Here is a 16,938-nt window from a genome sequence, read left to right on the forward strand (position 1 = left end):
AATCAGAAAGTTGCAGCGGACCTGGCTCAAAACAAACAGTCAAGACAAACTGCAGCTACACAAACTTAACAGGATATACAATCAAAAAAGCTAAAAAAAAAAAAAAAGGTACTACTCAGACAGAATTCAAAATGCTCAATCTACAACCACGTAATTTGATAAAATTCTCAAAGAATTTCGAAAACCTACATGCATGGAAGGAAGTCATCCCACTACTCAAGATTTCACAAACAAATTGGCAACTCACTACACAACCAAGGCAGACACATTCGACTCCTATTTAAAACAGAAGAAAAACATCAGCACCAACCCCTTTCCTAAAATACCCTCTAAGAATAAACCAACCCAACTTCTACAGTCCTTCAAACAAATATCCCAGGATGAATCTATGGTTTTGGTTAAAGCAAGCAGTCATACTGGCGGTTGGCGGTGCAGTGGAGATTTCCCCACTGGCACCGCCATGTCAACCCAACACCGCCACGCCTATTACGACTTAGTAATAGGCGTGGCAGTGTTGTGGTGGCAGGGTGCTGGTGGCGGAGCAAGCGCCATAGACCTAGTTCACTCCTGGATGACCACCAGATAAGGTGATCGACCGATGGGGGAGAGGGGGTATGTCGAGTGCATGAATGGGGGGGTGTTTGTGTGAATGGAGGAGGGGTGGAGGTGTCGTTTGTGTCTGAATGCGTGTATGCAGGGGGTTTCTTAGCTGTGTGTGCGTGTATGTATGTTTGTGTGTGGGCCTGTGTGGATGTACGGGGGGGTCGGAATGGGCGTTGGGGATGGGGGTTCAGAATGGGGATCGGGGGAGGGGATGTCACTGTTTGAGGGGGTAGGGGGCTTCTGATGGGGTCAGGGTGGGCCCTACATGGAGGGGGGGGGTTGGGGAGTTCTGCTGTGGTGACAGGAATGAGCATTCCTGAAGCCAGTATCGTTAACGCCAGGGATTCTGAGGTGTGGCTGCCGCCACGGAATCCTTGGCGGTAAGGATGCTCAAAATACCGCGGGCGATGTTGGGTGGACCGCTGGGTCGAAGGTGGTCAACCTTCGGCCAAGCGGTCAAACCCCCCTGGAGGTAAAGGTGGTGAACTGGCTGCAATACATCCAGTTCACTTCCATTGTCATAACTTGGCGGTCCTGCACCGCCACACTGTCGGCGGTCTGGCCGCCGGCGTAGCAGAGCAGGACCGCCAGGTTCATAATGAACCCCATAGAGATGTGTGTTCACCCCCTCTCTCCCCAGGATGGCCCCTGCACAGATTTTCTTTTTTTTTTTTTGGCCTGCCCGAGTGATGTCATCCGTAACTACTGCCATCAGGCCAAGGATCAAGCTTAAAATTCTTAAACTGGTGATCTAATCTGGATGGGAACAGATTGATGGACCAATATCCAGTAATGCTGCTGAGCACTGGAATCCTTCTGGTAGCTAGAATTCCTGCTGGCCACCACATTGTTTTGCTGTCAAATATTCCATGGAACTGTATTATCCAGACAGAGATGCAAAAAATCCTTAGACAGTTTTGCCAGTGCCTTTGCCTTAGTCCGTCCTAAATAGTTAACATAATGGACTGCTGATAAGTTGTATGTTTTCAGTAATACTGAGCACAACGCCTTGCATCATGTATTTCACCGCAGAGGAACCTGCCAGACATTTGCAACAATTGATACATAAATGTAATTCTTGTTTGGGTCACTGACTACCTATGATGAAATCCCCAACCCAGACACTTGTGGTTTCCATAACCAGATCTAAGGAAGTACCAAAGGTGAAATGAAGGAATCTCTAGTTATCTGGTTGTTTGGGTGTAAATTGTCACTAAGGATTTGATTGATGACCAGACAATGGACCTTGCCCACTTATGTTTTTTTTTTGGGGGGGGGGGGGGGCGGGGCGGGAAGACTGGTAATCTGATACTCCTCCTGGAGCATAGGCTTCACCTCGGAATGATATTTGTCCAACTTGGAACATCCTCAGGGTGGGAAAATATCCTCCAAATTTCTTTTACTCTTGCCACTGGATTGCTCTCTTAGGGCCTTCACCTCTTTGACAGGCTTGGAATAACAGCTGGTTAGAATTTCCTAGGAAGCATTCACTGTTTGTGCTCAAGTTACCACTTGTTTGTGGAGAGGAGATTGCCCGTTTCCTTGGCTTCTTGGCTGTGTAATATTATTTTTGTCAATAGGCAAGCACTAGTGAGGAGCTTCCATTGACCGGCTCCGCATGATCAATTGATTCCTTTCTTTGGTCCTTGATGAACTTGCCCAAAAGGGGGCCATGTTTTCATCATTTTCAGAGTTCAAATTGACTTTGCCATAGAGTTAGAGGGTCAATGAACTCCACCCACAGATGGCCCATCACCACCTCTTCTAGATACTTTTTATGTCTGTTGTTGATTTACAGAGCCACCTTCTTTGCATGGGGTCCACTTGGGACCACAAGTGCTACATATCATGTGCTACCTACATGTCTACAATCCCTTTTGTCAAATGGAACCCTTGGGTCTCATCCACCAACCTGGGATGGCTGGCATCCGGTTGCCAGGGTTTACCACTCTGGCCAAGTTAATCTTCTGAATCAGCGTCATGATCTGAGCTCTCGCCATCAACTAGGTCTTCCATTGATGGGGAAGATTCCCAATCTCTGAGTTCCCTGGGATAGTGTTCGATTTATAACCCACCCCTGCCCATCTCCCCTTAGGTGGTTCAGTTCAAGGGCTGCTGGCAGGAGTAGACTCTCCCTTCCCAGCTTCTCTGCAGTGAAGAATCAGGGACACTTCCACCAGTCCCTACCCATGGGGGCAAAAAAATTCTGTTTCTCCTGGGTCTTCTCATGGAGATCCGGTTTCCACAGCCTTGCCATAATGGATCAACATATTAGATTTCAGTACAACCAAAGTAAAGTTAATTATGTGTTTCTAAATGTGTGTTGCTCTTTATCGCTATAGATTCAGTGGGACCTGTGCCCCTTAAAGTCTTCTGGGCAGCACGCACCTGCAGTCGCAAGAACTGAACCTTTCCGTTACTTATTGCCTAAGCGAGCTTAAGTAATAATGCCTAGCACTTCACTGATATTTGCAGGGTTTATTAGAGCCCAGCTACATTAGTGAGACTACATTGCCTGCCCCATTCCAATTGTCACTGTTGCTGGTGTCCAGGATTCCAGTGCCTCATATTCCGGGAAACCATGACAACATTGGAAGTCAACTGACAATACCCCATAACATATCTCCTTCTTTTCCACAATAAAGAACTGTAAACATGAAACTTATCACAATAATGAACTTTCCACTACTAAACTACATAACTATCCTATTACTAAATTGCACACCTGTCCTATTACTGAACTACATAACTATCCTATTGCCACATTACACGCACATCCCATTACTGAATTACATGCACCTATTACTACATTTAAAATGCACTTCTCATTTTCCATGACCCCATTACACTTAACTCAATACATTAGATCACATGATCTAATACCAAACCCTCTGAGGAATACAATGTTGCCTGCTTCCTCTATCTTGCACATTACACTTTCATGTCTTCATTGCTCTACTGCTTCTTCCTCTACCTGACATCATCCATCAACATGAATTCACTGCATCTGTGTGCCTCTTCATCCTTGCCTTCCCCCCTTTTCTATGCCTCATCATCCCTCGTTTAATACAATACTACTCTCCTTTTTAGTCCTGCTCTGTTTTTTAAACACCACGTGACACTCATCCACTTCACACACTTGCACGGGATCTGTAAATCTGCTGAAACCATGACTTGACTTTCACATAATCCCCTTCAGTCCTTCCACCATTCACATGCACACTTCTTCTTTTACCCTTCCACTGCGGTGACAACTTTGTCCTCGGTTCTCTTCCCCCAGTTCTCACAATTGGTGTGTGTTTTTTTTTTTTTTTTTTTTTTTTTTTTTTGTGGTATTGTATGCCCATACATCCTCTCCACTGCATTTCTCATATTCTTTCTAGCAATCACCGCCATCTTTATGTTAACCATGCAATTGACACGCTCTGCTGTGCCATCGCCTTATGGGTTATATAACGATGTGCACACATGTTTGATGCCATGCTTTCTCAAAAACTCCTGCATAATAGTGGAGGTAAGCTGCATACCAATATCAGTCACAAGCACACTCAGACACCCTTCTGTCATGAGCAGTCTCTCCAAAATTCTTACCTCACTCTCGGAAGTTATGTTCCTCATAAACTCCACCATCACCCACCATGAAAGCACATCCACCATCGCTACTGCAAATCTTTCAGAATCACCCAAATAATCCATGGGGAATATGAAGGCCACACACTTTTCCCATCTCTCAAATAACCCATACCTTTCAGTCCTACCTTTAACTGCTTTCCACTCACCCTGCACAAACTACACACTTTTTAACCTTTTTTTCTTGACATCATTGTCAATGCCCTGCCACCACAATCTTTCCCACTGCTTTTTTTTGATTGCCACGAATGGCCCATGTATGCCAATGTAATCAGCTTTCGTCTTAATCCTTCTGGAGGAGTGTGCTTTTCACCCCCTCAGCACCAACGCATCCATTGCTCCTAAGCTGACTTCCTCTTGTAAATTCACAGAACCTTGTAAAGAAGCCTTAACATCCGATTCCTGTTTCCAACCCTCCCAAACACTTCTCATGAGGTCCTTGAAAACATCATCCTCTGGAAAGCTATTTCTCATTCTTCCTGCATGACAACACAAAGCCCCCCCTTCCACTGCATCCTTTACACTTGCCTACTGCACACATCTTCTCACTTTTTCCTTCTACCTCCTTAACTTTTTCTAGAGGCAATTGGGTTGAATATCAACCCCACCACCCCCGAACCTACTCTCCATCATACTGATACCCCTGCAACCTTGGTACAAAATGTGCCAACATCATGGAAACCTTATCTCTCATCTACTGGTTGTATCACCCTCATCAATGGCTTGTGGTCCATTTGTAATGTGAAATGCACACCTCACAAATACGTGCGGAAACACTCCATGCCCCACACAGCTGCCAAGTCTTCTCTCTTGACTGAAATTGTGTTCCATCTGAATCCATGACCTTGAAGTCTGCGCTACTGGTGGTCCCCTCTTTGACCCCTAACCAGGTCTCTGGAGGATTTCTGTGTTTCTCCCTGAAAATAACCGGGATGAAGCTGATAAAGGGCTTCTGTGACAGTTGTGTCTTCCATAACTCCCCCACATGGCATCCCACATGGGTTACTCAGGCCACAAATGCACATTACAAAAACTAACGTTTGATTTGTTTGAACTGTGAGTCTTTATTTTTCATACTACCTTACAGCTTAGTTCTAAACATAACGCCTTTAGAATGGAGCAATATGGTAGTATGAAAGAGAAAGAATCGCAATGCAAATAAATCATACTTGTTAGGTTTTTGCAGTGTTACGATGTAAATTGTAAAACCCATAATGTTTAGTTTGTTTCCACTGCAAATCTTTCTCTTTGATACTACTGTGCAGCTTCATTAACTGTACACTAGTATGAAAAAGATACTCGCAGTGGAAGCAGTGCTTATTTTGAGACTGTGGTTTCTGGTGGAGGGCACCGGCACTTATGTTTCAGGGCTGGCACGTAGTTTTCAGTATCAGGCATTTACAGTGATCAAAAGACACATATGGGAAAGACCAGGAAGAGAAGGGGGGGGGGGAAAACAGCGTCACGTTGGGAGAAATCTGAACGTTGCAAGAGTGAGCTGAAGGGTGAGAATGACAGAGGCTGCTGGACCTCTTGGCATCCTGCTAGTGACACATGCAGTCTCTGCAATGGGGTTTGAAGTTCCAGTGGGTGCAACATCAGGGTAGTCTCTCCGACATGGTCCAGATCTCCGAGGGAACTGTGCGAGAACTGCAGTAGGGGGTTAACAAACCATGATTGGCTCAGAGGCAGATCCCTCTCCCTTCCACAGCCAGATCTGGCAGTAGTGACAGATGTCAATCCTGGGCTGGGGCGGCCATCTGGGAGAGGCGGAGATCAGAGGCATCTGGTCTCCTGCAGAGTCCGGACTCAACATCAACCCATTGGAGCTCCGTGCCATCAGACTAGCTTTCATAGCATCTCTTTCTCTCTCTCTCTTTCACTCTTTCACTCTCTTTCGCTTTCTTTCTCTTTCTTTCTTTCTCTCTCTCTTTCTTTCTCTCTCTTTCTTTCTCTCTCTTTCTTTCTCTCTTTCTGCGCTTCTTACCTGTAAAATTAAGGGGGCCATCCAGTGAGGAGAAAAAATCTTTACCCAGCAGTGCATCTGAAAATCACCCACAACAAGCATTCTAGACTGTTGTGTTGTCAGCTGGGGATATGAGATGCATTATGGCGTGTTCAGTATGATGGTCTATTTAAAGTTGCAGAGATGAATTAAATAAATCTGCATTAGCCCTTAGTAATAGAATTGTGCTTGTAAACATCTTGAATGGAATCAGGTTTTGTTTCTTGTTATTTTCAAGATATCAAAATCTTATTTCTGTAACAAATTTAAGGATAATGTGTTTGCCTCTCCTGAACAGCTTTTCGAAGGCACTATTTTTCTCAATTGCAGGTCAATGTAAACAATGTTGAGTAGGGACATTTATTCTAGAGTGGTTTTCATTGTCTGTTGCTATTTCTTGGTTGGACCATCTCAAAAAACATAAAGACAGTTTTTTTTGTTATTTCAAGCAAGAGTTAATTTAATTAACCCTTTAGCTGGTAGGCCTTTTCCCCTAGAATGCTAAGCCTTCATTTGGCTATATGAGGTAGTTTGAGCTTGGGGCTCATCCAAACTTTTTTTGTACAAATCGGGAAAAGGTTTCCCGTGCTAAAGTTACCATCTTCCCAGCTTTCAGGAAGCTACAGGGCTGAAAAACAATTTCGACACAGTTTTGCAGCCCATTTCCCCAATGTTTGTGCTTTCAGCGTACTTCAGTTTGTGGTGGAAACAGTTGCAAAACTGGTGTGGTTCACTTTAAAGGTCTTCTGTTGACATTGATAAACGCCAGGCTCTCTCCTTCCTACCTCATAGGTGCCGCTTGTGTGCAGGAAATCAACATGGGATCCTGGTCTTCTACAGAGCATTACAACACACCGCCTGCTTGCTCATCCTACTATAGATATGATACACACATGTATGCATGTATGCCACATGCATTAGTTTTATTTTTATTTCGAAGTTTTCTGTAGCATGTTGTCACTCAAGAACATGAGAGCTGTGCAAGATAACTATTACAAGCAATATCAGACAAATATCACCCATCTGTGTCTAAGATTAACCCACATATTAAACATGCTACTGCACTAGTGACAGGCTACATATTGGCAAGATATCATTTGAACAGTAAGTCTTCCGCTGGCAATGGAAGGACACGATGTGGATCTATCATCCTCTAGGTGGAGGTTGCAGCCCCTGGAAATACTTGGTATTGAGTGTGCAAGGTTCTGATTTGAAGTTTTGGGAAGGCATGTATTCTGATGTTGTAAACCTATCGTTCAGGCAGTGATTTTAACTAGGTCGTTGAGGTGTGAGGATATAGGGCAATAGGTAACAATGACCTGTCCCGACACACAATCTGCTCCCATCACTGTCCGTCCTCTGTAGCCGGGTGAACTGATGGTAGTTGTGCTCACTCCAGACCAGAGGATAGCTCCTGGGTACATTCTGTGTCACAGTAGTACCTCAGTGTATGTACATGATTGTCATATGTCCTGAAGCTAGAAATTAAAATTGCCACAACCTCTGTATAGAAAGCAGTGGCAGTGTGGGCAGCCGCCGCAAATATCAAGGTGGGATGGGGGGCTAACAGGACAATTTTTTTTATTTTTTTTAAAAGCGTACCTGTTCCTGTTGTCGCCGCCTCGTTCCTCTTCTCTTCTGGTGTCCCAGCATTCCCTGGGACACCAGCACAGACTCCACAGCAATCCTGGTGCTGCTCTCATGCTATACGTAGTATGAGAGCAGCGCCACTATTGGCCTGAGTGGCTTGGTCTGCTGCTCAGACAGCACACTGGAGCCTGTGCAGTTCCTCCAACCCGGCTGTGTAATACAGCCGCCTCGGAGAAACCTAAGTGCGCATGTGTGCTTGGCCGACGTGAGACGGCCGACCAGACACACTTGTGCACTTGGTGCATTTCACTCCCCCCCTGCCCCCCCCATGGCTCAGCCTCGCCCCTCCCGCACATGCTGCTGGCTGGGCTAGTAGCTGTAAAATAAAACGATAGTTAAATATTGTTTTATTTTGCAGCTGCTGGCTTAGTGGGGGGGGAGGAGGAGGGGGAGGCGTTGTTCCTCCGCCATTGCGGAGGAGATGCCCCTGGTGTGGGGCATCCTCTTCCAAGCCTTGCATTTTTTTGGGTCCCATGATTTGACCTCCCTTTTGCCACTTCTTTATTTGGTAGTGCACTAACCTCATTTAGTGCCGAATCGCTATATAAAACCACTAAAGAAATACAAATGCACGCACCTGGGAGTGGGCTCTGTAGTCTGCCATCCATTATTGAGCTGCTGTTCAACCTAAGCCAACAAAGTCCAATTCATTGATTTGTAGTGAGACCAGCCTCATTAATTACGGAGGGCAGGAATAGATTAGCAAAAGTATTTGTCACAAGATTGGAGGGTTTAATTTCCCCATTTGTCAAGCCTCGGTCATAGCAGTTTCCCTTCCATCATTCTCACTCGCTGAAACAGACCAGCCATGTGCAATGACACCTGACGTACGTGCCTGAGACCGATAATTGCACTTTAAAAATCTCAAAATCTGTTGATTGGTTCTCTGTACAAGGTTTGGTAAACTATTGATCAGTATCAATACATTGCACCATATCGTTTCATGCTTGAGGTCGTGATATTTGTGTGTTGCTTCGCTTAAGAAACAAACCTCCTTCTGTGTATCTATTTATTTAATCTATAGATATAACCATGCTAAAAGTCTCAAACATCGCTGAGAGCTGCCCCCGTTCATTCAAGTTCTCTCTTTGCTTATGCATTTATTTATTTTAATAATTACTTTTAAGCATACTTAGATTTCGTTGTATCTCTGAGTATATTATATATTGTATTCAGTATGGTAAGGGGCCCTCGTTCTCAATAACATACTTGACGTTCAGTAGATATTTGACAAGCTGAAATTGGCCTTTCTGTTTCAGTCCATGGCAGGACAATATAACTCCTCAATTTACTAAAATGAAACAGACTTCTATCTTCCAAAAGAAAGCTCCCTTGTCAGTGTGTCATCATCTGAATACTTTAGCCTAAGGAAAGTCAACCCTCCAACACCTGTACTTCTGATTTAGTCTTGACACCCTTCTTTGATAGAATTGTGAATGATGAGAGGATTAAAGACGACTAGACGGTTTTCATGCTTAGTTCTTAGAACCCGATACATTTTCAACTGTTTCTGAACATCAGTATCGAGGTACAACACCTGTGGCTAACCTAAGATACTTTACATTTAAAGTTTCTCGGTATCTGGTTCAAAACACATCTCAACAAAACACTAAAGCTTAGTTGAAACCTTGTTGCTGTCCTGTAGAACTGGAGTCACTGCAAACTGTCCCGTTGGGGGTGCCCTGTTACTATAAAGATGATGCTTAACCCTGTTTTTTTAAGGCTCTCCATGTTCTTCCACCGGCCCCCCTAATCTCCTCAGAGAAATGAATGCATTGCTAATGGAATGCCTATGGGCAGGTAAAGCACCCTCCTTGTACTCCAAAAATGAGTTCCCCAAAGTCTGAGGAGACTCCCATTTACCAAATTACAAAAATGATTGTAGCGCCTTAAGGGTGCAGCCGGCCGCCTCGTGGTCATATTGAGACCCATGGCCGATCTGGGGTGTCTGTTAAAAGCTATTTTTTTTGCAATTGTTATACAATTGCCTGCGTGGGGGCATTGTAGGGCTTTACATGTGCACATGTTACATTACACAAGGCCGCATTCATTTCTTCAGGGACGGGGAGATTGATGTGCCCAGCAGAATCACTGGGTGTTGAGCACACACTGTGACTCGATCCTGGCTCCACAGTTCCAAGGTTGGCAGCCCTCGCCGTAAGGCCACATCCTGTATCATCTACCCATCCCATTGAATGCACTGCCACTCATGAAACCCCATTCTCGAAGTAACCCCCAATCTAAAACCAGTCGGGCGCTGTTGCTGAATATTTCTGCATGAAAGGCCGCTTTGGTTTAGAAATATAATGGTTAGCTCGCCCGTTCAGGTTTAAGAAAGAAATCAAAGCTTATGCATGTTGGATAGGTACAGGATCTTGTATTTACATGGAATGGGATAATCCCTTTTATCCATCTGTGGACAAGATCTGCCCTCTGCAACTGACATGTAGCAATTCCACACACCTGAAGGAAGAATTGCAAAAGCCATAAGGAAGCAATCCTTCAGAAAGGGCGCGAAAGTCTGTAGCGAAAAGAAATTCCTCGCTTCTGGCCTCATCTTTTTTAAAGAAATGAGATTTGAAAACACTTAGGGTCTCTTAAGACCAGTGCTTGATTTTTAAAAGAAAGACTACCGGGGCCGAAGCCCTGCTCGGGAGCCTGTGGCCGGCGCAATTCATCGTCAGCGGACAGGACCAAGGCTGCGTTGTTCCACCCCGGCCTCCTTAATCCACTACCACAGTGGTTCCCAACCGGTGGTCCGTGGACCCCTGATGGGCCACAAACCCTCCTCCGGGGGTCCACGACTGCTTAGAATATCAAATAATATTAACAGATGGGTAAATGTACGATTGACATTTTTAAATCGTACTGTGTCAAGAATTTAAATTGAAGGTAAAAAATTACATCAGTATCCTCGGACTGATTCGTGGGAGGCGTGCAGGTGCATTAAACAGAATATAGTATTCATGATCAGTGGCTTTAACTGAATTTAGAAAAGCTCCAACCTTCCTATGTTTTATTTAAACTTGTTTGCAAATTAAATACAATATTTTATCATTTGTGTATGTGTTTGCTGAATGCTTGCTTCTGCAGGTTTTTGTGTAATTTTTGCATTCAAAATCATCGACCATGTTCAGGCCGGGGTCCCCGGCTTCCAGTAGTGACTGGGAGGGGGGGTCCCTGAATTCAATAATGATTCAGTGGGGGTCCCCGGATTCCACTAATGATAAAGTGGGGGCCCCCATAAGTCAGAAGGTTGGGAACCGCTGCACAACCCGATATTGCTGCCCCTTTGTTTCGATCTTGTAGGTTCCCAATTTCTCTTTTTGTGAGTTTTTCGTCTTTCGGGGCATGTGAATTATGTTGCTTTTCCTCGATCTTTGCTTCCCACACTGAAGCCCTGACCCTGGTTCTTCCACCTCCAGGCAGGCCACACATTTGCCTCACTGTGCCCATGTTCGCTGCTCCCAGCCTTGATGCTGCACAGTAGGGCTTGAATAATTGTCTCTTACGAGCCTGCTCGTTTCTGCTGCTGTCTCTTGAAACAGACAAGCTGGCCTTCTATTGATAAAAGTAGGTCCTGCTGAATATACAAAGAGCAGGAAGTTTCCAGGGCAGCCTCTGAGAGGTAGTGAGTCACCCAGGAACATCTGACTCATGCATCTGAGTTTATTTAAACACTGGAGTTATAAAGATTAGGAAACAGCCCACATGTCTGTTTCAGAAACATAGCCTAAGCGCCTGATGTTTGTTAAAGCTTACTTGGTGCAACTCTAAAGTAACCAGATGATGAGAAATCTTGTGAGATGTGATCGCTTAAGGCTGCTTCTTCTTGCAGGCCAAGTGGAAGAACATGGAGACCTCCTTGAGGGACAAGCTGAAGGATTTTGGCGCATTCAAGAGAACCTATGACTCCATCGTGAAGCACAACAAGGTACTTTGAAGGCCTGGTGTATACTCGGGGAACTTATTTGAAGGAAAACGTTGTGACCTCTTTTGCTATCTGTCTTGTTAACATTTTATTCTGAATAGACTGGTTGGGTGGCCCACATAAAACTGGCACAGATACCCAGCCCGCTCGCGTCTGAGGGTGTTGCTGCAGACAGTTGCGGGATCTTCCCCTGCTGCTCCCCAGTGTTGTAGATGATTGGAAGGGGTGGAGCGGATTGATGTTGGATGAGGTATGTATGGGTGTAAGGAGGCATGCAGTCATGGTACCTGTTGATTAACATGGCTTCACCTGTGTGTGTGTGTGTGTGTGTGTGTTTTTATATATATATATATATATATATATATATATGTGTGTGTGTATATGTATGTGTATATATATATATATATATATATATATATATATATATATATAATTATTATTATTATTATATTTTTTTTTTTTTTTTTTTTAATGCAAGTGAAGCCTGTTCACTATACAAAATCCCCAACTAGTCATTTAGCTTTGGGAAGTGAGGATATATTGCAGTGTGCAACGTAGGGTTTGGAGGAGGAGTGCAGCATCTAGCTAAGGGTGACAGGAGGGAAGCACGGGGTATATGGAAGTGGGAACAAATTTTGTGGGGATACAGGTTTCTAGTTCACACTCAACTGGTACATGGTGGGGGAGGGGGGTGGTACACCCCACCCCTGAATAAGTTTTTCTTACACACACACACACACACACACACACCTTTGTTTTGAAAACCCTAAAAATATTAACTATTTTACAAAATCTTGTTTCTTTCACTTAGTATGCCTTCCAATCCGCATTCATCTCCTTTTCCACTGCCTCTTAAGCCCCTCCCATGCACCCTGCTTGTCCTATAATGTATGTTAACTTTATATACAAGCTTGACTGTCGGGGAAATCTGAAGCTCACATCCCTGAGTCTTACTGACCAAGCTATGTCACTGCTGGTACAGCACAGACAACAGTAGCTCATGATTTCCCCACACAAGTGAAGATTATGGGCCACATCAGCCTCAGCAGTGCAAGCTTTCCTCACACATGTAGAATATGCAACAGTGGTACAAGCTTCCTTCACCTAAAAAGTGGTACTGCCTGTGCAGCATCAATGAACAAGTTACTTGACCTTCAGTAATGCTGTTTCTAGTGGCTACTCTGTCTTAGCACATTCAGTATGTGATTACCCTGAGGTGCCAGAGTGGTTTGGAGAATTTTCTTTCCAGTAATTTGCTCACATGCTGCGTCAACCCAGTTTAGTCCCAGAAATCATACCAGAGCCACATAGAACCTCCACCCCTGCTCACTGGTGTCAGTTTTTCTGAACTCTGTCCTATTTCTTCAAGATCCTCCTGCAGGAGCAGCCTGATTGGAAGGCAGATGCTTATGCCAAGAAGTTCTGGATACCACACTTCTGGCCCAGTCTAGTGCCACTAAGATGACTTGTGCCAGGTCGTTCCCGATGTTCTTCAGAACTTTCTGCAGGAGAGGTAGGGGTGCAAAGACATACAGGAGTCCCCAGCTCCACTGCAGGTGGAAAGTGTCTCCGAGGAAAACTCGCTTTGTAAACTCCAGCAAACAAAATCTTTGATGCTGCACGTTCTGTGGAGTGGTGAAAAGACTGAGCCTGGGAGCTCGCCATCACCCCGGAGTGTAACTGCCATTCATGACCCAGCTAGGCAGTGTTGGCTGAGTTTTCTGCCATGATGTTCCAAGATCCTGACAGGTGGTTGCGTACTTGGATGATTCCCTAAATGCTCAGCCAGTTCCAGAAGTGCAAAGCCTCTTGGCACAGGACCGAGGACCGCACTCCACCACGTAATGGTGATGTTGTCCATGAGGACCTGAATGAGCCTCCTCTTAATGGACAGCAGGAATCGCCAACAATTTCATTCAATTGATGTGGAGGCAGACTTATTTATTTATTCTATTTTTTTTTAGTGAACACCAGCATTGCAAACATTCACTCTGTGCAGATCAGTGAGTGTTGTTGTAATTACAAACATTTCCGCCACTGCATCGCTTAGCAACAAGAATCGTTATATTCATGTGAACACCCAGTTTCTTCATTCATTATACTACTAGAATTCCCAACAAACAGAAATGTTACTTAGATTCCAAATTTTCCCTTCCGAGTCTCTCACTGACTTTCCAAACACCTCAACCACTTTAACAGGATCGCACAATCCCGAAAATTCGCTTCCGGCAACAACTACCTTCTTTGAACAATCCCAGTCGCCCAGGTTAATAAGAGTCCTAGTGGGATTACTCACTCTGCCAAGTTTAAGAAGTTTTCATTTTCTCTTGGTAGACGTTACCCATTCTGATATTCTTAATCTCAAATTACAAAGCTCTTCTTTTTTTTTTTTTTTTTTTTTTTTTTTTTAAATCCACCATGGTGTCAGTTTTGATCCTGGCTTTCTTCCTCTAAACAACTCAGACAAAGCACAACCAGTGACCACATTAGGTGTGGTGCTATAAATCAGTAATTTAATCTAGAATACGTTCGTCCATGCCAAAACACCCTTCATAGCCCATTGTATGAATTATGGTTTAATCTGCCCATTTGGCTAACAATTGGAAGTTATTTTATGTTTTACATCACATCTGTCCAGATAATCTTCACATGCTTTGCTCCCACATTGGGGACCCTTATCCGAAACCAGTTCCTCTGGAAGAGCCTTCCAACAAAAGACATCTTTGAAAAATGCGATGTCCGCCCTCGGAGGTAACCTAATCTGTCATTGCGATTTCAGGCCATTTAGAAAAATAATCAAATAATATAATGGTGAATGCCTCCCTTTTGGAAATCGCACTACAAGGACTAAAATATGTATTCCAAACTTTCTCCAAAGTTCAGATGAAAATTGCATGTGTAACCAATCAGTGACACATGGTTCAGCAGACCTATCACTTCCTGCACAATCCTACAATCAGATACTCAGAAAAGCCACAGTGTCAATACCAGGCACTAGTAAAATTTCAGAATGTGCCTATTTTTTTCCTGACATCCCAAGGTGACATTCAAAGATCTTTTTCTTCATCCCATTGGTGGGATATCTTTATCCCCCTCCAACAAGGGTATCATCAACTATCATCACTTGCTCTTTAACTTTCAAAGAAAGCAGATAAATCACCACTGAATTACTATTCCTCCAGCCAACCTTTAAACAAATATTCTGAAACCAACTTCATCTCCCCATCCTTAGCCATCTTTTTATGCCACTTCTCTTTAGAAATGGTGGGGTGCGAACCATAACCTGCACCCTATACATTAATTTAATCTGTAGTGTAGGCTACTTCACACTCTTCCTCATCGTCCATGCCTGAATGTCTCATCTCTACTGGTAATACGGACAACAAATCTGCAAGCACTTTGGATTTCCCGGTAACATATTATTTTCCAAATTGAAAGTCTTGAATCTTTGTGGCTAGGCAAGCCAACCATGCAGTCAAATATCTTCCACCACCTGCAGATAAAATAGAAACTAGCCGTTTGTTTATGCTCCATCTTTAAAACAAACTTTGTACCCCACAAAAATTGTCTGAGATTGTCAACTGCCCAAGCACAGGATAAGAGCTCCTTTTCAATTACTAAATAGATTTTCTCAGACATCCTCAAGGTTCCTGAAGCATAAAATACCACTTATTATTTAGCCCTGTTCTTCCCTTTTTTTTTTTTTTTTTTTTTTTTAGTAATACAGCTGCAAGCCCACAAACACTTTCATTCACTGCAGTGACTCAGTCTTTGCGCAGTTCTAATGATTTCACCAAGGAGCACCTCCCCTCATTTTATGCTTCATCCCATACTCTCTGGATATTTTTATTCAAATGACGATGGTTCCATTTTAGGAGCATAATTTTCAATAAATCTAGAGTAGAACTTGGTTACAGCTAAAAGTAACCTCAGTTGCTCATTAGATTTAGGAACCAGCGCATTCACAATGGCCTGGACGTGGTTTTGTTTTTCCCATGCTGATTCAATGACCCAAGTACTCGATTATATCTTAATTTAATTTAATTTGAATTCCTTAAACATCAAACCATTCTGCACTAATCAATAGAGAATCTTGTGTAAATTATCTTTGTGTTTGGTTTAATATTTACCAGACACAAAGATATCACCCTGGAAAGCTACTACAAACAAATCCCCTTCTAAAGTCTCCTTCATTAAACGCTGGAATACTGATGCAGCACTTGCCAACCTGAAAAGCATCCTGCAGGACTGAAACATCCCCTCATGGTTGAAAAATGCTTACATCCTTGTTAAAGTTCAATTTGGTGCCAAGTCTTTTCAAGATCGGAGTGGAAAGAAACAGTGGCATCCACCAAAGTAGGTATTAGCTCATTTAAATTGGGTAGGAGGAGTTGATCAACCCACATTTTATTATTAAGACTCCTTAAATCGAAACAGAACCTAGACTCACCCCTACATTTTCAAAGACATCACTACAGGAGAAACCCATGGTGGGGATTCTATAGATTCAATAATCTGTTTCAACCACAGATCTTATAATATTTTCTTCAAGTTGTACCTCTAGGGTATTGGAACATTCCAAGCTTTGTCTCTTATAGGAATTATTTAAGGACTATTTTGTGCTTTAATATTTTAAACTCGCCCAGCTCTTCTCTGAATACCTTGGTGAAGTCCAATTTCAGTGGCATGGTGAACAAGGCATTTTTCCTTTTTTACTATTGAAAACAGGAGGATGTAATTGAGTACCCAATTCTTCTGGATGAGGTCAGCCCAAAACTGACGCACCTTTGACAGCGACATACATTTTCCCCTTGGTTTTCCTATCTGAAAATTCTAAATTGGCCCAAAAATACCCGACAGATTAATTTCATGATCACTATAAAGTCCAGTATGTACATCTGGCTGGCATAATTTTCCATCACCCCCAAACTTCTACCACCCAGTCTTTGTCCACTGTGCTGTACTAAGTGCAGGAATCTACCAACATTTCCACATTTTTACTATCGACTTGTGTTACACACTCGGAAACCCACTGGATTTACCTCAGTTGACACACAGCACCCTGTTAGGGTTCAAAACCTCATTGTCTGAATTCTCACTGAAACAGTTGTCCTTGCCC

The 16,938-nt window shown here is 43.5% G+C and overlaps 1 protein-coding gene across 2 annotated transcripts in view; it reads left to right on the forward strand.

Annotated features, from left to right (window-relative positions):
• The window catches only part of TRIM35 (tripartite motif containing 35), a 134,269-nt gene that overhangs the window by 24,397 nt on the left and 92,934 nt on the right, over window positions 1-16,938 (forward strand). For both annotated transcript variants that reach the window (XM_069233747.1, XM_069233746.1), the window contains exon 2: window positions 11,727-11,822. In XM_069233747.1, the coding sequence (XP_069089848.1) occupies window positions 11,727-11,822 (96 nt within the window). The remainder of the gene's footprint in view (window positions 1-11,726; window positions 11,823-16,938) is intronic.

This window comes from Pleurodeles waltl, chromosome 5 (genome assembly GCF_031143425.1).
Source record: "Pleurodeles waltl isolate 20211129_DDA chromosome 5, aPleWal1.hap1.20221129, whole genome shotgun sequence".
Lineage (NCBI taxonomy): Eukaryota > Metazoa > Chordata > Amphibia > Caudata > Salamandridae > Pleurodeles > Pleurodeles waltl.